Here is a 22,357-nt window from a genome sequence, read left to right on the forward strand (position 1 = left end):
CATTTTTTTTGGTATGGTACACACTGTTAGAGAAGAAACTCAATCTACTATCAAATCTAACTATTAATGTCTATATTGAGATGTTTTTAAACTCCCCTTTTGGCTTTTGAGTAATTTTTGATACAGGAATTCCAGCTCAGTTAAATAACTTGAACACTGTCATGGAGTTGGCAGAAAAAAAAAAATCAGACCTAATATTCGTCAACTCCTACTACCTTTAGATTTCTAAGAAGCTTGCCACCACAAATCATATTCGGTATTTATCTATTTCAGCTTCAAAAGCTCAGTAAACTTCACAGATTCATGAACTTTATATAATGGGATATAATTTTCCTTACCTAAGTTTGTTTATGAGAAAATTAACCAACTAATTTGGAGGAAAAACATGTCAACTTCTAATCAAACAAATCCAATTTTCTATTATAATCTCTAAACAGATAAATGTCTAGGTCAAGTTTAAAAACAAGCAGGAACAAAAAAAGACAACATGTCTGAGACCAAATTTCAAACTAAAATGATTTACAACCACTTTAAAGAGGTTTAACATAATTTCACATAGTAAAATGCACCATCCAGGAAATAATTTAGAAATACATATGTTTTCTAGAAAGAAAGGATATCAAACAGTGTAAGTCAAGTCACATCTAGTTTTGTCTCTGGATACCAAGCAGTGCTTGTATATATCATAAGGACATTAAAAATTATACCTACTTGTATATATGTGATAAAGAGAAGACTATCCATAGAGGAAAACAAATCAAAATTACATTTTAGATTGTCTAGATATTATACATTTACAATGTACACGTCATAAAAATATTCAATTAATTTGGGCACAGTGTTTCTTAAAGTGAATAATGCTCTCCGATCTCAATCAGAGGGAAGCTACCAGACAAAATTACAACTATTCATGGGGAGCTTCTTAAAAAAATCATTTTTCAGAAAGAAAGCTTTCAATGGTACTCTTGAGGAGCAATGCCTACATCTGAACAAAGCTAATATACAAAAAAAGAAAACTTTCTTTAAGAAGTGCATGCTATGGCTATGAAGATCTGGTAGCAGCTTATAACCACTTTGCCCATAGGGATCTCCTTATGCATTCTGCCTACACATTCACCATACCAGACACACATATTCAAAATGTAAGTCAGGGTTTTAGAGGTATTAGGACATTGTTTAAAATGTGAACCACACCAATAAGGTTTAGTTTCTTAGGCTGGATAAAAAGTGTAGTAAGTTAAGGTAAAACATTCCTTTCTTCAGCGGGTTTATGAAAACAAACCTTCAAAATTTACCCTGAGCACTTAGCACTTATTTAGTGGATAATGAAAATCAAGGAGAAAAAAAGAGCAGGCTATACTCTGAACACAGTGACAGCTTACCTGATATGCCATTCTTGCTGGTGTTCAATAAAGCTACAGATGCTGCAGAAACTCTTTTATTGTTCACAGTCTGCCCTGATTTTCTTGAGGTACATTCTTCACTATCACTGTCCTGTAAATTTAGTAGCCTTGGCTGGAAACACTGTAGTCGACATGATCTGATATTGCTTAATATTTCAGAAAGGGACAGTCTATTTTCACAATGTTTACTGGAAGCATTGGTCCGAGTGAAATTAGAAGAAAAGTCTATAGTTTGGGAAGAGCTTGAAAAACCATTCAGCATTTCAGGGTCTATCTGTTTCAAGACTGGGTCATGTTCTGTGGATATTCGGTCCATTATGACCCTGAGAAACAATATAAAACGAAATATTATCTGGAAGAACTTAATAACATTTTCTCTAGTAAACAAAAACCAGGCCAAAACAAATAGTTTACCTTCCACCTCTGCCAATTCGCCTCCTTGCAAATCCTATACATCTTCTTGGGACTGTGAGGGTTGTAAGGCAATGCCTGTATCTCAATTTATCCAAATCTGCCAAATCTGAATTTTCAAATGAGTGGTTAGCTTGGTCCAAACGAGGCTGAAAAGAAAGGAAAAAAAAATTAAAACTCATGGAGTAAATCTGAAATGAAGAAAAGTTAAATCATGATAAAAATAAAGTACAGCATTAGCAGAGCAATTAAAATTTATATATAAAATTGTAAAACTGGTTTTTAAATGATATTAACCAGATAAAATTTTATAAAACTGAATCAAAAGTTCACTCAGCAAAATAACTCAAATTCAATTTAATATTTTAGGGTATATTTTAGAAGAAATACATCTTTAAAGAATAACGTGGTTTTTAAGATCTACGTAGAAAAGTAGAGATAGTAAATTTAGTAATGTATAGGCTTCCTATTGAGATAAACCAAAAGGAAAAAATTTTTTGAACCAAAAATTGTACTTTAAGCATGTATGTGTCAAGCTGACAATTCTTTATTTTTCTGGGCCTTAACATTTCTCTACCTTTTTATAATAATTTTCTCTTTCTCTCATTAGCGTAACTTGTAAATAACTTTCTACCTCTTCTATGCTAAACACACACACACACACACACACCCTGAAATGTTGGAAGAGTAGATGTTTACCATAATACAGCAAGACAAATGGCCTCTTTAATTCATATCTGAAAGCTATCCTCATTAACTCTGTAGTTAGGTATACCTTATCTGAAAACCTGAGCATCTGGGAGTGAGGGTCACTCCTGATATAATGTTGCACCAAAACCTGACTTAAGAGCATAAAGCAATTTCTAAGTGTGTCAAAAAAATCTGAATATAATTATTATATAAAATATTGCCATGAGGAAAGTTTAAAAATGATTCGTTTGTTTGAACCTTACTTGGTATGTATGTACAAGATGGACTTGCCTAAAATAAATTTTAATAAGCAGCAACCATCAAAATTTTGGGGTGCCTGGGTGGCTCAGCTGGTTAAGTGGCCAACTCTTGATTTCAGCTCAGGGTCATGAGATCGAGCTCATCGGTCAGGCTCTGCACTGAGCAGGGAGTCTGCTTCGGCATTCTCTCTCCCACTGCCCCTCCCCCACTGCCCACATGTGCACTCTCTCTCTCTCAAATAAATAAATAAATCAAAAAAAAAAATTTCAATTAGAGATTCTGGGCTTACCTAATTCTAGCAGTGACAATAATTTTCATAATTGTTACACTAAGCTACAGTTCAAGCCCAAAGTAAAACTAAATTTCTAAAATTTAGAATTTTAAATTATCAATTTCCAAGTAAAGGATTCTGATATTTCTAAATATCCTCTGAAAGGACTCAGTACCTCTGAGCATCTTTTATTGGTATGTGTATAGGGGATAGTAAATAAAAAACGCCAACAGACTTCCCATTTTTTGATCAAGACTAAGTTACCTTGATAAGAGTTACCTACTAATTCCAGTTCACAAAAACGCTACAAAAACATGAAAGTTCTTACAGCATAATACTGGCATCCTGCTCGCCTCCTGAAAGCACAGGGACCATCAGGATCATTTTCTTCTTCAGGTTCTGATACTGGGGATGGTACCTAGAAAAAAGAGGCATGAGACATTCCACTTAGGAGTTACCAAAAGTCAACAGATCAATCTTTGTAGTGGTCTAAAATCAGAATCTGATCACGAACAGTAAATCACTCCTACATTACATATAGTAGGCAGTACATTCCCCCAAACAGTTAAAGACTAGCACAGGTTTTCTATGGTTAAACATGATTATTTGGGATAGATTAGTTCTTGCAGGGAAGTCAATACAGTATTGTATAATTGCTTCTGAACATGTAAGTACCTAAGAATTATTACTGAGTTTTTATATATCCCACTTATATTTTATGAATGATGTATGTGGCCATAAATATTTTTATTTTGACAGTTATGTTTCACCTACAGGTAGATGTATTTTTATACAATAACATTCTCTCTCTGTAATAAAGCCAAAAACTAGTAAGTAAAAAAGGCTTATGAATAGTGCACCCCCCAAAGCCATTACAGGTCATACATTTTTCTCAAAGGGAGTCCCTTATTTCCCTACTCATTTTAAAAAATCACTTTTTTAAAAAAGTTTTTATTTAAATTCCAGTTAGTTAACATACAGTGTAATATTAGTTTCAGACATATAGTTTAGTAAAACCACTTTTTAAACTTAGCAGATCAGAAGCAGAAAATTAGAAGAGGAAAGAAGACTTGCAGACTGGCTACAGAGAGAAGTGATAAGCCCACAACCTGACAGCAAAAGAAAAAAACAAAGACTTTCAAAAAGCTATCACATAATTAAAAAGCATTCTGCTTGGAACCATGCGATCTAGATGAAATATCCCTATATATATATAACGTTTGAGTGACCACCTGGGGCAACACTGATCCATTAGAGCAAACTTTATAAATGTCATAAAAAATGGATTAATATATAAATATACCCTGATACAGCAGAAAAATAATATGATTTAGATAAATTTCTACCCATAATGGTTAAAATTAAAAAAAAAAAAAAGTTTTGGTACTTAAGTTTCAGTAGTTCCGTAATTTCACTTTGGAGTACATCTCTTTTTCTGACAACGCTGGCTCAACCATATTTACGTGCAAATTTTGAACCTCACAAATCCCTCTCTTCCTATTTTGAGAGGAAAAATGTGTTCTCCACATTATTTCCAAACTGTGGTAATTACCACTGAGCAGGGTCATCCAGGAGAGAAAGGCATTTGTTTGAGGTTCCAATATACCTCCACCAACCCTATGGGGGAGACACAGAAACAGTAAGCTGGGGCTGATTCTTTTTCCTGGGGAACGAAGCCCCACACCTGAAATTTCAAGGGAAATCCCAAATGTGAATTTTATACTTTGGTTCCTTTGCAGATCATCTACCTCTTCTAAAATACACACAGGGAAGCATTACAAACAAAGTCTCAGAAATTCTCTGCAAAAAGTATACCACCCCTTTGTCCCAACCACCCACCTCCCCAAGAGTGGATTCCAGTATTTAGTCTGAGACATAGGAAAAGAGAGTTGATATTAGGAGAATCAGAAGCATGATTAAGAAAAGACAAGGTTTTTAATTCTGCTCTGCTGCAAATCAGTTGGTTAAGTCTGAAATTAAAGTGTTTGTTCTCTTAAGGCTCCCTAATCCTTTGTTCCTTGTTTACTGGACAAAGAAGAAACATGATTATTTTAGTGATCTTTTTAGCAATGAAATCCTGATTTTGTGAGAGCTACACCCTAAATAGCTGCCTCACTGTATGATGTCCAACTAAATAGGCAAAGACTCATTTTTTAGCAACAAGGGGATATCATTATAAAAATTAATGAGGGTTTTTAAAGACTAGTAAAAGGATTCAGAAGAACTAAAAGTTTCAAAATACAATTTGATTTTGAAATTTTCACGTGGATTTGAGGGCTGGGGACTATATAAATAAACACAAGAATTCAGAACAGAAAAAAAGGTCCCTTAATGCATGAGGAATATATGATTAGTATGTGAGTGTGCCCTGCCATCAGGGTGCTGGACTGATTTCAGCAAGAAAGGAAAGGTTTCTACAGTTCTTAATATCCCATGTGTCATTCTTAAAGGGCTGAGGGTGTAAAGCAAAACTTTGTAAGCTCTCCTGAGTACTACCAATATAAGGCTATTATTGAAATATAATAAACCATGTCCTATTCTTACTTAAAATTTTTTAATCATGTCCCAGTATATATAATGTAGTAGAAGCCATTTGCCACCTGGCTACTACTCCGCCAAGCATCATTCTGTTCAACCTCTCTTCCCCTTTGCGTTTTATGCTCCAGCAATGCCAAACTGCTAGCAGTTCTCACTCATGCTGTTTCCTCTGCCTACAGCCCCTCCCTACTCTTTCTATATGGAAAATTACTATTTGTTAGTACATTATTTCCTCATTCCTTCAAAATGGCCATGTCCCATGGCTCTTCAAAGCACTGAGTAATGAATTATTTCATTAGGTGCTTTTCAAGAGTATACTAAATTAAACATACCTTTGTGCATTTGTTACAATCCAGATAAATGCTAAAAAATTATCTATAAATTAGTGACAGAAGAGTAAAAAAATACATAATCTAGTCAAAGGGGACACATTTTACACTTTTACGTAAACTCTAGATTTTAAATAGTTAAAACCATAAACTGTTTTATACACAGTCTTGCTTCCAGAGGTATCTGTAATGTTGGTTTAAAAGTTTTTTCTTTTGGCGCAGTCGTTAAGCGTCTGCCTTTCACTCAGGGCATGATCCCAGAGTCCTGGGATCGAGCCCCACATTGGGCTCCTCCACTGGGAGCCTGCTTCTTCCTCTCCCACTCCCCCTGTGTTTCCCCTCTCTCTGGCTATCTCTCTCTCTGTCAAATAAATAAATAAAATCTTAAAAAAAAAAAAAAGTTTTTTCTTTTAAACCAATGAAGTAAATATGTTAAAATATAATACACGTATTTGTTATATAGCATTCTCTTTAGGTTGCCTATACCATATAGAAAAAAGAAAAGGGTATTGCTAGATGAGGTGTTAAACTATAAATATGTTATTTATCTTTTAAAATTGATCCTTTAATATACAAAGGTCTTGTTTTAAAAATAGCACTTGTGAAAGTAAAATTTAGATTTTAAAATTGCAAACATTTCGCTATAAACTATTGCAATATAAACCAAAGAACTGTCTTCACAATTTGCAACTTGAATCAGTTCTTCTAAATCTTTAAAATTAAATGGTTTTCGTCAAAGTAGCAAAATTTAATTTACATTAAAAAGTTGTAAAATAAATGTTGGTGGAATATAGTAAAAAAAAAAAGGAATTATTATTGATGAATATTTACAATTATGTATTAACTATCTTAAAATATTGATAATCCATTTCTAATAGTCTCCTTTAAGTACAGTGGGAAAGAATAGTTAATGTTCATTTTTATAAAAGGGAAAACTGAAAACCACCTAAATGCTCCACCGAGGATAAATTCTACCCAACTGATAGAAAATAATGGAAAGTAAATACCATTTCAGTGGCCACATAAATAATGTGGAAATGTATATATACTATATAACATTAGGTGAAGAAAGTAAGAATCAAAACTAAGAGGTCAATTATGTTTTAAAATATAGCAATATAAAAGACTAAGAGGAAATGTTTTTAAAATAGTTTTAAAACAAGCACCTGTGGAAATTCATCTTCATCTGAGCTGTGAAAGTCATATTGCTTAATATCACTCTTATTGATCACAGGCAATGTCTCAGGAGTGGGTTGCTGAGATGTTATCAAAGCCTCTGCTTTAGGCTTCTTTGGGTACTTCTTCTTTTGACGAACCACATCAGAAGCCTCTTCTTTCAAAGACAAATGATGAGGGTGCTGTTTACATGACGATTTTCCCCCCAAAAGGAAGAAATGAAAATCATTTTAGAAATCATGAAAAACTATACTGCTCTTTGAAAAACATACATTTTTACCCAGGAGGTGATTTTATTTACTGTTTTTAATATGCAAAAATTATGTGATAATAAACTGAAAAATGTTTTACTTTTTGCAAGTTATGATTAAAAATCATAATGGTACTTAATTTGCTTTTTCTATTATTATTTATACTTAAGATGTTAGTGATTTTTAATAATTGCTCTATTATTATGCAATCCAGCATTTAAAAGTACTTAAGTTCAATTTTATTTAAATCCACTGTATTAATAACTAACAATTTTATTTTCAAAATAACTTGTATTAGATTATAAATTCATTAATTTATTTCCACACTTATTTCCAATTTTTAAAAATTTCTACAGCTGGTAATTTTTTTGAGAAAAATAAGTTTAATTAATTAGAAAAAAAACTTTTACTTTTTTAGAATGCATAATTACTGCCTCAACTGAACAATAATCAAACTGTTCTCAAGTACTCCAGAGTTCTGTGACAGCACTTGAGAGGCCATCTGGCAAGAGACTGACTGATGGGGTGGGTTTCCAGCCCCCCTTGCTCTCCACTCAGCCAAGAAGCTCTGTTTCTGTTTTTAACATAACAGTATTCCCTTTAATAAGTAGGAATCTACTACTTGAAAAGTTTGAAAATGATTGTTCTAAGCACCAAAGTACAAGCAACATGAAAGTGAAAAAATATTTAGGAAGTTCTACATTTTCCCATGTAATCCACATTTTTGTTAAAACAACTGCAGGGTCAAAAATGGTATGCACAATGAAAATGTTGCTTAAATGGCAAATTATGTAGTGATATAACTAGGTTTCATACAATGGATATAGCTATGACATCAAAGAGAAAACTCCTACCTTTTAGAAACTACCTATATTTTAAGGTGGGATGTGTGACCAAGTAAATAAAGTTAGCTATGTATAATGAATGGGGTAGAGCAACAGTGGATGCAACATTATCTCTAAAACTTGTAAACAGGGTGTTTATTCTTACAGATGATCTAAAATAAGAATCAATATATAATAAAAGCTAATTCTGTCACAATAATTTCAGGTTGAGATTTCATATTCTATGCCTACCAATCATATACCTGAAAAAAGTATTGGTTTATATAAAATGGATTTTAAGAAACTTAGAAAATTACATTTATTGTACTGGTAATTTTTGGCTATAGAGGCAAGTGTGATTTAAAAAGAATCAGGTAGGTGGGCTAGATGCCTGTGATGAATAAGAAAGAACTTTGGTGTTTAAATTGACATCAGTTGAATAAAAGAAGGAGTCTTCCTGCTCCACATTCTTCTTTGACCTTTAAAGAATGAACCCATGAAAAATAAGAATTGTGTACATTTTTAAAAGATGAATTTTCCACAAACACCCTATGTTGCTTTTTAAGTCTTGCTACATAGTAAAGCTCTACTACCTAAATAGTCAATACCTATTTCTTATTTAAATCTAAGCTCCTTAAAGTTTTATTAATTTTTTATTTCTCAATTGAATACTTTAATTAAGGTACCATGTGAATACTGAATAAATATAATTCCTTTAAGTCTAAGAGACTAAAATTATCATGGAGTCTAGCTCTTTCTCTTAGGAAGAAAACAGGATCTGGAAGTTACTGGACTTCATCAAATTACTCTAAGTAGATAGCGGTTGATAAATGCTGGTAATGGACATGATGATGAAAATAAGAATAACTTTCAATAGTCTCTATGAAGAAAGCTTTAATCTTAAGATTTCTGAAGCCTTGCCACTATAACACAGGATTTGCTAAGGCTAGTGATAACAAGTAAACTTTAATTTACCCATATTCTGTAGGCATAGTGAAAAGCACATGGTTTTTGGTTGTTAAACCTGGACCTAAAACTCGAATCAGCCCCTTATCAGCTATATGATCTAGAAGTCACACAGGGGTAAAATCTGCTGTAAGGATTAATAAGTTAATATGTATGTAAAAATTCCTAGCAAAGTGCTTGGCAAATAGTAAAAACACCACATGTTAATTACGTTTTTCCTTAACCAAACTATACTAAAACAACTGAAACCAGTAATTGTCTGATCAATATTACCATATGTGCTTCTCCCCGGAGGATATTCACCTTAGTTTTACATTCTTGGACTTTGTGATGATTTCCATTATGAAGAGTTGCTGGAGTGGCATATAACTCTTTGTCTGATCTATTGATTTTCACTTCATTAAGGATTTCACCACCATAGTCTCCCAAATGATATCTTGGAAAGGTGACAAAATATAAGAAAACGTTTTTATAGTTCAAAAATAAAACAATGATATCACAATGAACTAGAATAGAACTAATAAAATAGAACCAACAATTAATCAGATTATTCTTAAAAGAGAAAATTTATAGGAATAAAGAAGTTCATATTTGGGATTTAGTAAAAACCAACTAATAAAAAAACCCAAAAAATCTCTAAGGGACACAGAAGACAAATTTCTCATATATTTAATATTTTCAAATACTGGGAAATGATGTTTAGAAAGCTTACCTCAGCAATCACATAAACTTCTGTTGGGTTTAGTATAGTTTATTTAATTATACAGGAAAATGACTATTACATCAGAGAACACATTTTTTTTTTTTTTTTTTTAAGGATTTACTTATCCATTCTAGAGATGGAGTGCACAGGATGGGGGAGTACAGAGAGACAGGAAAGAGAGAATCTCCAACAGACTCCCTGTTGAGCATGGAGTCCTCTGCTGAAGGGGGCTTGATCCCAGGACCCTGAGATCATGAGACCTGAGCTGAAATTAAGATCTGGATGTTTAACTGCCTGAGACACCCAGGTGCCTCATAGAGAACACATTGTTAAAATGCGCAGAAACCAAAAAATGCTTTTTACCTAGTCAGAAAATAAAATCATTTAAACATTAATTTCCCTCAAATTTTAATGGAAACTTTAATAAAAAGAATGGTCAAAATGATCCCCGGATTCTTTTCTAAATAAAATTCAATGATTCTGAAAAAAAAAAATTAAGTGTATTAGAGGATCTATACATATTACACACAAAAATATTCCCCAAATTTACAATCCAAACTGATTTTTAAAATAGTTTTAAAAAAAAATAGTAATAAGAATTCTTCAAAAAAATGTAGATTTTGTTTGAGAATCTATTTCAATTGTTTTAAAGCTAGGCAAAAAACCCCCCCCACACACAAAAACCATACCATTTGGTTATATTTTGCCCATCATTTGGCTTAAGCTGGGATTAGTATAACAGTAGCAATGTTACCTTTTTTCCACAACTTCTAAGGTTAAGTGCAATAATTCTCGTTTTGTTTTCTCTCTTCTCTTAATCATTTCCAAAATCGTTATGGCTCTACTAAACTCTCGTCTCAATTTCAACATCTTCTCATAAGAGGCTTCATCATTCTTACGATTCTATTGAAAATTAATTTTAGAAGAAGAAACAATTAATCCAATTATCCACATTTCCCTTTTCATTCAACAAAATCTTATGAGACCCAAATATATTATATAAAAGCAAAATGTTAAAAATGTTAAATGTAAAAAATCATCTTAAACAGCAACTACACGAGAGAACCCATCTATTTAACTCTGAAAACAGAAGTGTAATAAGCAAATAGTTCTCAAATATTTAAAAAAAAAAAAAAAAGTTGCCCATTGTTGAAAAGATGGAATAACAGGAGGGATCATTCCAATGTAAACAAATTTTTAAAAGTCGACCTGAAACAAAACCTAGTGTACCAGATAATGTAGTCCATTCAAATTGATACAAGGTATTTTCCGATGACAGAAAGAAACAGTTCTGCCAAATCAAGGTTATCTAAAAATAGCCAAAATGGGTCTCTATCCATCCATCCGGCTCTGTAATCGCGGGTTGCAATGGTCAATACACCACAACGTAAACATAATGACAAGCAAAAATTCACTTCAGAAACTCAAGATATAAAACTGAAAGTGGGATATAAGGCATCTCAAGGAATGGGATGATTATGTTTCAAAGTAATAACACCTCATTGCAGGGTAGAAAACAAGTGAAAATTCTGAATTTCAGAGTATTGTTAAGAAGTTCCTACTCTGAAGCATAAGATTTAATTAGAACAACTCAGAGTGAAAGTCCTGCTTAATAACTAGACAAGGCTCAATTGTAAACAGCAGCATCTATTTGCATATGAAAGTTACTGTTAATATATTTTGTTTAACCAAATAACCACAGAATATTTATATTAGGCATGGAACTATTTGTTTAAAAACAGACCATTACCACCTCTCATTCTATGTATCCAGACAGACTTCACTTAAGCAATCTTTCCATCCATGAGTTAATAACTCAATAGGACAATACCACCCAGCAACCGCACTACTACTTACCCAAAGGATACAAAAATAGTGATTTGAAGGGGCACATGTACCTCAATGTTTATAAGCAGCACCATCCACGATAGCCAAAATACGGAAAGAGCCCAAATGTCCATAGACTGATGAATGGATAAAAATGATGATGATGATGATGTGTGTGTGTGTGTATACCTGTACATATAATGAAATTACTCAGCCAAAAAAAGAATGAAATCTTGCCATTTGCAATGGCGTGGATGGAACTAGAGTGTATTATGCTAAGCGAAGTAAGTCAGTGAGAGAAAGACAAATACTATATGATTTCACTCATATGGAGGAACTGAAAAAAAAAAACAGATGAACATAGGGGAAGGGAAGGAAAAATAAAATAACAACAGAGAGGGAGTCAAACCATAAGACTCTTAACTACAGAGAGCAAACTGAGGATTGCTGGAGGGGAGGTTGGTGAGAGGATGGGGTAAATGGGTGATGGGCATTAAGGAGGGCTCTTGTGATGAGCACTGGGTGTTATTTTAAGTGATGAATCACTAAATTCTACACCTGAAACTAATACTACACTATATGGTAACTAAGTAAAATTTAAATAAAACCTTGAAAGAAAAAAAACAAACCAATATATTCAAGTGATGTCCACTAAGGACTCAAACTCTGCAGGAATAAAAGCTGTTGTCACCTCATCAAGCAAGGATCAAATATTTGGTGTGCAAATATTTGCAAATATTGAACAGTTTAAGAAATAAGGATTTATGAGCAGATCCTAATTGACTTGATGTGAAAAATTACTTGTAAATATTAACCAAATATTTTGTATTGCCCCTCTCTTTTATTGTCAAAATGAAGTATGTTAAGAGTGGTTAAAAAGAATGCAATATAACATCAGAAGGAACCTGAAGCCCAGTTTCATCCTGGAGGATTATAAAGGAGAAAATAAAACTTGAGAAAGATTCAAAGTTTAACTCTTTTATGTGTAGTTTCTTGTATTTGAAAAATAATCATCTACAAAACATAACCTAAACTAATAAGCCCGATTAAGATACTGCATACCTATATCTGAAAATGCTATGTTAATAAGTCAGTCTTTCACTGTATCAAAAGGAAATTAGTCTTCTCCCCCCTTCCAGTACTACATGACAAAAGGCAAAATCTAAAGTATGGTTTTGAGCAAAAGTTTTTGGCAAGCAGGCAGCAATAATACTTTCCAATTGAAAAAAAAATTAACATTACCAAGAGCAAATATTATACAGTACTACACAGTACTACACACATCCCCTACCCTCAAAAGGCTTAAAGTCTAATAAGAATGAGACATACAGATTCAAAGATGAGTAGTAACACAAGGCTCCATGACAGCTGAACAATAATCAGAAGTGCACCAGAACCTTTAAGATTAACCCCCTCTTCATTAAGCGTTCCTTGCGGCCTATAGGCGTCCCCCCTGTCTTAACCAGTCCTTTCCTGCTCTCCTTAGACCCAAATAACTACCCTTCCTAATTTTTCCTTTCTCTAGTCCTGTCCTTTCTACACTTTTTTGAACCTTCTATTCTGAAATAATTTCAGATTTACAGAGTTACAAAAATAGTATAAAGAATTCCTATATATCTTTATCCACATTATGCAAATGTTATTATTTTACATTTGCTTTATCTGTATGTATGTACATATATTATTTAGTCTATACTATTATGGACTAAATGTTTGTGTCCCCTGAAAATTCATGTTGAAACTCCAAGCCCTCAATGTGATGTTATTTAGAGGAAGGGCCTTTGGGAGGTGATTAGGTCATGAAGGTGGAGTCCTCGCAAATGGATCTGTACTCTTCTAAAAGAGATCCCAGAGAGCTTTCTTGCCCCTTCCACCATGTGAGGGCACAGCAAAATGACTTATGAACCAGGCAGTAGGCCCTCACCAGACACTGAATCTGCTGGTACTGTTTCTCATACCTCCTAGCCTCTAGACCTGTGACAAAGAAATATTTGTTGTTTAAACCACTCAGTCTCTGGTTTTTTGTTGCAATAGTCTAAATGGACTAAGACGTATACATGAATGTATGTGAACACATACATCAATATGTAAAATTAGCAGTCGTGTTTTTTAAAAAAATTGAGACTAGTTGAATATATACTGTGCCTTCATCCCTAAGCACTTTAATATGGACTTTGTGGAAACAATGATAATCTCTTACATAACCAGTACTAGTATCAAAATCAGGAAATTAACACTGATTTTGTTCATAATTGTCCCACTAATGTCTTTTATGGCAACAAATATAATTGTTACATATATTTTCATATGTTTATGTAATTGCTGCCATAAAGGACATTAGTGGGATAATTTTTATTATTAAATTCACTCATTACAGCAAATTTTTTCCTGGTCTAGGATCCGATTCAAGATTACAACTGTACTTAGTTGTCATGTCTCTTTAATCTCCTATGATTTGGAATAGTTCCTTTGTTTTTCTACAGTGATCATGATCTTGAATTTTTAAAAAAGATTTATTTATTTATGTAAGGAGGAGAGGAGTCTTAAGCAGACTCCACACTGGGCACAGAGCCTGATGCAGGGCTCCACCCCATGACTCTGAGATCACGACCTGAGCTGAAACCAAAAGTCGGCTGCTTAACTGACTGCGCCATCCAGGCAACCCCATGATCTTGACATTTTTAAAGAACAGAGGCCACTTATTTTTGTAGGATGTTCCTCAATTTGGGTTTCTTTGACGTTAAATTCAGGTTATGTATTTTTAATAGGATTATCACAGAAGTGATATTTTATCCCTCTCTTGTATCAGGAGTTAAATGATCCTTATTTGTCCCACTACTGTTGGTGGTAACTTTGATCACTTGATTAAGATGGTGTCTGTCAGGTTTCTTCAGTCAAATAACTATTTTTTCCTCCTTTAATCAGAAGTATGCTGTAGGACTATGTACCTTGTTTCTCATCAAATTTCCTCCCATTAGTTAATTATCCACTGATTCTAACTTTTGCCTGAAAAACTTATTACTTTCGTGGCTGCCAAATGGTGATTTTCAAACTTCCTCATTCCACTGACGCTTGGAAGTCAAAATTCTACTGTAAGGAAAAGTGTTCCCTTCTCTTTTATCAATCAGTTAATCTACCAATTATCCATCCATCCATGCAACCACCCATTTATATTAGTATGGACTCATGGGTTGCTTATACTCTATGGGTTATTCATCACTCTATTTATTTTGACACCCACATTTGGTTAGTAGAGTTCCCCCCTTCAAGCTGGCTCTTCAGCCCTTCTGACATGGGTCCAACATTCTTTAATCTTCAATCAACAGTCTTTTTGGCGTAGCAGAATGTTCCAAGCTTATCTTTGTACTTGCCTAGCCCTAGACCTGGAAACACCATTTTTCTAAGAAGCCCTGGTTCCTTTTAAAGGAAAACGGTATTTAAAAATCATGACCTACATGCTAGGCACGCTCACTGCTACTGAGCATCATTGCTTCTAGACCTCCTCAGCAAACACAACTGGGAAATACACTTATAATACATGTATGTACATATACATGCACAGATCTATATCTATATCTGACTCTCTCTATATATAAAACAGTAAGTTCATACTGACATTTTTCCCATGCTTTTAAGATGGCCCTATCTCTGTTTTCAAGTCCACTCACTTCCTTTACCCTTCCTCACTACAGTCTCTGCTCTGGACCAACTCTTTTCTCCCTATACCCAGTTACATATTATAGTTCTGACCTACCGCCAAAACTCTAGGGAAGAGATTCTCAAACTGCTGCACTTTATTTTTTTTTAATTTTTTACTTTTCAAATTGCTGCACCTTAGAATTAACTATAACTCTTTTTATAAACAAGGATAATTCAAAGGAGATTGTTATATGGAGCCAGACTGAGAACAACTACTCTGAGTTTCCTCTCCTGTCTATCTTGTTTTTTTCTGGGCCACACAGGGAGGAGAGAAAGCACAGATGTTAACAGTTGTATCTACTGGGTTAAACATATTAAACACATATGCTGATTCAAGTCTTCCCAATCAGTGCTTTCAGACATGCTGGTGCCTGAAGACTGTCTCATTTAAGAATGTCCTTAAGTACTTAAGCAGTCGCAAATTAAATACCAGTTTAGTGAATTAAAGTTAAATTCTAGGCTGCCAAGCAAATATTTCAGAAGTCCTTTATTTTAGCACCTTTGTATCTAGCTATACATGTGTTTTCAATTTTGTGGAAACAGAAAAGGAAGTAGAGAGCCTGTGTTAACTGTATTCATTTTTGTATATCCCAATGCTTCCCCACCTCTGGAACACCTAGGGATGTTTACTGTTGACTGCTTTCCCAATTTTCTCATTTTGAAACACATGAACATTTCTAAGCAGCATTAGTGTGCATGAAGGGGTCTTTGGTCCCACAACTGAAAACAGAGAGGAATAAAAAGACTACTAGAAAAGAAAATGTACCACTCTGCAGAGGAAGGTGAAAATAACAGATAAGAGAAAGGGTAGAAATCAGTGTCGGGAAAAGTGGTACTAGTTATTGAACAATGGTGAAGCACCTGAACATAGGAACCCATTCTAGCAATTCTCAATATACACTGGGTAGAAAACAGTAGTTTAACCTATTTAAGAATTAAACCGGTTTAAATATTTGGAATATTCTTTACATGTCAAAAAATACTGCTAATTTTAAGTACTTCTTACTCACTAAAAGAAGTCCAACGGTATTCTTCCTTCAAAAGACATTGTTAAAAAGTCTGTGTTTTGCAATGTATCTAAATCAATTACACTTCTTTTAAAGATTTTACTTATTTAAGAGAGAGAGAGAAAGAGAGAGAGAGAGCACAAGCAGGGGGAGGGACAAAGGGNGACCCAGACTCCCTGCTGAACAGCCCCGCTGCGGGGCTTGATCCCAGGACCCTAGGATCATGACCTGAGCTGAAGGCAGATGCTTAACTGACCGAGCCATCCAGGTGCCCCTATTACATTTCTTTTAAAAAGCATTTGGTAGTTCAGATTTTTCAGTGGTTCAGATAAACCTCTCCTTCCTCATGTCCAATTGCCTGTATTTATAAACTTACCTCATTTTAGTCTTTTCTAAGCAAGATGTTAAATCTTCATGAAGTACCTGAGATTTCCTTAGCTAACAACTAAAACGCCATGTTGAAAACTTAGCCTGGGTTAGGAAGTGGCATCTACACTTGGGAAATCCAAGAAAGACTTAACAGAAAATGGTTGTTAACCAGTAGGAGAATTTCTCCTAAAATATACTATTCCTGGCAGCTGTTATGCTTCACAGCTGTTATATTAACAACTGACAAGGACAAGCTTTTAATGTTAGGAGAAACAGGAATCCACAGAAAATGCTTTGCCTCCAAATCATAATTCCTCATGGTTTTAACATTTATATGCTAAAATTTTTTGCATGTTACAGAATGTGTTACTATGTATGGTGTTTACTGTTTAATTATGAGGAACGGAAGACAGTGAATACCCACTCTCAAGTAATACCTTCCTCTATACCATATCATTCCACAACATGAGACCCTTTTTCTCTTACTTAAAATTCCAACTCACACTGCTTCTGAAAGGCAGATGGGGACAAGTTCATCAATTTGAAATTTGACACAATGGACAACTCAGAGAAGAAGAAAAACATTCCACTGTTACTTTTGACTACTGGCAGAACAGGCCTGAAAATGAACTTTTCCCTACTTCCCATGACCCCACAGTAGCTAGAGGCAGTAAAGTCCATTTTTCTTTGCAAGAATTAGAATGTGGTTTCAAAGGGGCTATAAGCTCTTAAGTTTCTTAAACAAGAGAATATGTATAAAATGTATATATAATTTAACTGAAGAACTCATATTTCTGAGGTACATAAAGATATATAATTCCTTTTGCTACTTCAATTGCAAGTTTGAAATGGTGTAAGCAGATTTAAAAAGGGCATGGGTATTAGATATTATACCAACAGAAGGTGACTGACAGAAGCTCCTCAAGAGCAGGATTTCTAACATTAGGTTTAACAATGTTATTAGCTCCCCTGTATGTTCAACAAGATATTCAAAATTATTGAAGTTATTAGCAGAAAAAAAATCGGTCTTAAATACCATTAAGGTACACTCAATTAAATCTAATTTGTACATTACCTTTCGAGTTTGCATTTTCTCTGTTCTCCTCCGAAAGGCAACATAAGGGTCATTGTTGGTAGAGCCGTCTCTTTTCTCTTGTTTTATCTGAGGAATGAGGGACGGACCCCTGCAGTTTTTACGTTTTCTTACCCAGTAGTCATACACAGCTTTAATAAGGTAATCATCTTCGTTTAGCAGCAGTTTTGCTTCCTGAAGTGTTACAAGCTAAATGAAAAATACAAATTGTCATCAACTATAAGGTTTGAAAAAGAGAAATCAAAGTTAAGCTATATATACCTATATAAAAAAATGTGATTAGTCTAACAATTATGATCAGACATCATGATGGCAGAAAACACAATTCAATTCTGAAATTTTACAAAGGATTTATTAATAAGGAGATTTATCCAAAAATTTATATTTTGCTCTGAGAGGTAAGTACCACAACTTAAAATATTTAAGAAGCCTAAATGAACACTGGGAAGACTGGAACAGATTTATGCCAGTTAAGTCTTGGACTTAAGATACCTAGGGTCCATCAAAATTCTGATATTCTGTGATTCTACATATTTGAAGATCTACTAGTTTTTCACAGTCTAATAGGTTCTTTCTGTGCTTTTGTTTTTCAACAGAAACTAGAAGACACAGAAGGTTTTTCTTCTATTTACCTGTAAAATGAAAGATGAATATTCTCTAACATATTGCAACTAATATAACAAGTTTAAGACTGTAAAGAACAAACTTAGCATGTTTCCAGAAGTTTCAACACTATGCAATTTTGAATTTCTTGTACTAATTACATATAAAGGCAATTCCTCTATCTAAACTGGTTAAGTACTAGAGAATCCTTGTTCTCAACACTCTTTCTGCTAATGACATTGTTATGCCTGGAACAGTGATCCTAGGATGGTTTCTCTAGGAAGTCTTACACTGATATCTCAGGGATCTACTTCTCCTTTATCAATACATAGTCAATATAATGTTGACATATCTCAAACTAAGGTTTGTAAAAAATTTGTTTGGTCACATGTTTCCTTTCTGCTTGTGAAGATCAAATAGACCAATCGGCTTTAGCAGGATGGATTATGGGTTATCCATAACCATTTACAGTGAACTCTAGAAAAAGGTAATGGAGTTTTAAGGCTGGAAAACCTCAATGAAGTGCTGTTATCCCAATCTTTTTACTTTTATCATTTTGGAGATGAAGATTCATTTTCAAAATAAGTTGAGGTATCTCCTTAAAAATGTCTTCCTAAAACTTGGAAATGAAGGGGAACATTTTCTCTCTGAAACTGTAAGATCAATATAGGAATTGATCTGAGGGTTGTATGAAGTCAACTAAAGACAGCATGACCCACCAATAAATTCCTGATATCTGATTTCACCTACTGGTTTAAGTTCATGGAATAAATGTAATGATCACTGGACTTCCAGTCCTATGATGGTGATTACCAGGGTTAATTTAGTTGGTTTCTTATTTTAATTTGGCTGCCAAGACTGGCTGCAGGAAGAGAATACACTGACAATGATAACTCAAGTATTCTAGTTCATGTAATGATTACATTTAGTGCAATAAAATTATATGTGGCCACAGTTTGGCTTTTTCAATGTCTCAATGAAGTCATCTTAAATGCATCTGAAAGGCTGAGTAACTTGGTCTTTAAAGTGGAGGGCCAGAGCCTGGAATAAGAGACCAAACTAAAAGAACCAATATTTCCAAACATCAACTTTAACAGGCACCTTTGTTAGCTGAAGTTCTCTGGAATAGTCCAAAGTCTACAATGCCAGTGGTAGAATAAGAACCAAGCTTTCTGGATGTAATAAAATTCGACCTCATGCTTACATCATCATGACATCACTGGCAGCTTTCACGTGCTCAGGGAACCAAGGGAAACAATGCTGTGATATGCCACACATCTTCAGCTGTTTGGTCATTCTGCTTCTGATAAAATTTTGTACCTTCACGAATGATATCAAGAACATACTCTAACTTGAGAGTGGGGAGGAGGATAGGTTTCTTCCTATCAAGTCACAGAGCAGTAGTGAGTTTCTTATATAATACTATCAGGATAACACTGCTTCCTATCCTCCTGCAGGAGATGTAAGGGGATTAAAACACTGCCTTAGATTTCCTTCTCTGGTGCTTCTTGCTCCTTCTACAAAGGTCCTTCTGCCTGGTTGATATGTACCCTCTTTATATCTCAGGTAATAAGAATTCAATACACTATTTACAGTTAAACATCCTGACATTTCTTTCCAATGTTAACTATATTTCTCAGGTGACTGATGTTTTTATGTTGCTATACAGTAAATTTTTATTTTATTGGGTAAAATGAGTTTTAATCATTCTATTAAAATTAGCTATTCTAAGGCAATCAGTGTCACCTGCATCATTATCATCACACTGACAGCATCAATTTGAGTGGGAAAGAACTATTTGCAGATAAAGTAGTCCCAAATTATCAGGACACAAGATCAAAAATCCACAAAATCAGAATCCTACTACTTTTCTACCTTAAGAAAAAAGTTCTGCCATTTAGCATTTTCTCTACTAGAAAGCAGTGGAAACCAGTATTTATTTGACAAAAAGGTCAGTGATAAAATTAATTATTTCTAAGATACCTCTGAGTTGTTTGATTTACTTACTTTGGGGGCTTGGAGATGAGATAAAAATTATTCCACTAGCTGGGCTTTTCTTCTAGATTGCCACTAGCTTCACGAGGACAAGGATCATTTAGTTTGTTTACATACAGATTCATGGTTCAGCAATTTCAAGAAATACATTTATAATACACAAATGAATAAATTATGTATAAAAAGTAATGTTTTAAAAATATAGTCAGTTAAACAATAAATAGTTAATAATCAGTCCATCATTATGTTATATAAGTTGTGGGGAAATTAGGGAAAAAAAATTCAAGATAAAACTACTACCGACAGGAACTTAAAATGTGGCAGTCAAGGCAAGACAAATACAATTTAAAAAATAAGAGAACAATGTCAGAACTTTCGAACTCAGTATTAGTAAAATTAAGATATAGGACAGAACCACAAAATACTCCATCTGGAAGTGCTTGTGTTGGTAGCTTAAGATACAAGTATAAATTCTGAGGACAAATATTGAAGAAAATAGCAACAAGATGTACAGGAAGAGATGAAGAAAGAAGAAGACAAGATTTGAGAATGTGGAGGTCAACAGCATCCAGTACTATGGGGATATTTAGTAGGATACAAGCTGAAATGGACGGATGACAATGAGAAGGCCATTGGTTACCTGGGTGCAATCAGTATACTGACATGCACTGGAGTAGGAGTAAAAGTTAAATAATATGTCTAATCTTTTAAAAATGTAACTGACAAAAAAAAAAAAAGGAGAGACAAAGGGTGGTGATTCATAGAGAAAGATGGGGTCAAATGAAACGGTTCTCCTGGAAACAGGGACCCTTGGCACATTTTTGGGCAAAGAGAGAAAGACTGAAGAAATGAGACAAGAGATAATTAAAGATGAAACATGCGAGGAATATACAGGTGCATGAGGAAGAGTTAAAATCAGAAATTTAGGGACTGGGGCGCCTGGGTAGCACAGTTGTTAAGCGTCTGCCTTCGGCTCAGGGCGTGATCCCGGCGTTATGGGATCGAGCCCCACATCAGGCTCCTCTGCTGGAAGCCTGCTTTTCCTCTCCCACTCCCCTGCTTGTGTTCCCTCTCTCACTGGCTGTCTCTGTCAAAGAAATAAATAAAATCTTTAAAAAAGAAAAATTGAGGGATTGAAGAAAAAGGGATAAAAAACACACCATTGTGAATTTTGGAAGTTACCAGGGAGATAAGGAACATGATACAGGATAATGTGTAGTTAAGAGAGTCAGAAAAGTTAAACTTGAGAGGTCTGTGGACCATCTAGGTGGAGATGCCAACAGGCTGCACAAAAAGAGAAAGTCCTGGAGCTCAAGGAGGTCAAGGGTAAGGATACACGTATTATTATCCTCAAAAAAATGCTTGCTAAGGTGATATTAACCCCAAACACACAGGACAAGAATACCAAGGACAGAATTTCAAGAAACTCTGATGTCTGCAGAAATTAATGAAAGGACTCAGTAAGAGACAATTAGAAGGAATAATCACAGAAAATATTTTTAAAAATCAGAAAAGAATAAAGTATATTCAAAAGACAAAAGGTGATAAGTTTGAAGAAAGAAGGAGAGCTCAATTAAAATAAGTGAATGGGGACTGAAAATAATCACAGCATTTGGCAACAGGAATTTTCAATAATAACTTCATTGCAGCAGTCTCTACAGAATGATGGGGGCAGAAGCTTTGTCTCAGTCTTTTATGTCTTCTCTACCAACAAAATAAATATTGCTTTAACCACAAACTTAATTCGTTGCTTTGAGATCTGCTACCATGTCAGCTGCCAAAAAGGAAAATTAAAGAAATCCATGAATCCACATTTCAGGCACCTAAGATGAGAACAGCATTTGGTATCTTTAATCCTTAGTCCTAATAACAAGACCATTATCTTGCCCTTAGGATGAACCTCCACCTTTGTCTACACTGCTGAAAGCAAGTGCTATCATC

General features: G+C 34.3%; 1 protein-coding gene across 3 annotated transcripts in view; it reads right to left on the bottom strand.

The window, feature by feature from the left end:
- The window catches only part of EPC2 (enhancer of polycomb homolog 2), a 117,290-nt gene that overhangs the window by 13,745 nt on the left and 81,188 nt on the right, over nucleotides 1–22,357 (bottom strand). For 2 of the 3 annotated variants that reach the window (XM_040645137.1, XM_040645133.1), the window contains exons 4-10: nucleotides 17,801–18,007; nucleotides 10,578–10,726; nucleotides 9,394–9,556; nucleotides 7,070–7,261; nucleotides 3,365–3,454; nucleotides 1,818–1,963; nucleotides 1,383–1,726 (exon numbers count right to left, since the gene is read on the bottom strand). In XM_040645137.1, the coding sequence (XP_040501071.1) occupies nucleotides 1,383–1,726; nucleotides 1,818–1,963; nucleotides 3,365–3,454; nucleotides 7,070–7,261; nucleotides 9,394–9,556; nucleotides 10,578–10,726; nucleotides 17,801–18,007 (1,291 nt within the window). The remainder of the gene's footprint in view (nucleotides 1–1,382; nucleotides 1,727–1,817; nucleotides 1,964–3,364; nucleotides 3,455–7,069; nucleotides 7,262–9,393; nucleotides 9,557–10,577; nucleotides 10,727–17,800; nucleotides 18,008–22,357) is intronic. The other variant, XM_040645142.1, reaches the window with a different exon arrangement.

This window comes from Ursus maritimus, unplaced genomic scaffold (genome assembly GCF_017311325.1).
Source record: "Ursus maritimus isolate PB19 unplaced genomic scaffold, ASM1731132v1 scaffold_1, whole genome shotgun sequence".
Lineage (NCBI taxonomy): Eukaryota > Metazoa > Chordata > Mammalia > Carnivora > Ursidae > Ursus > Ursus maritimus.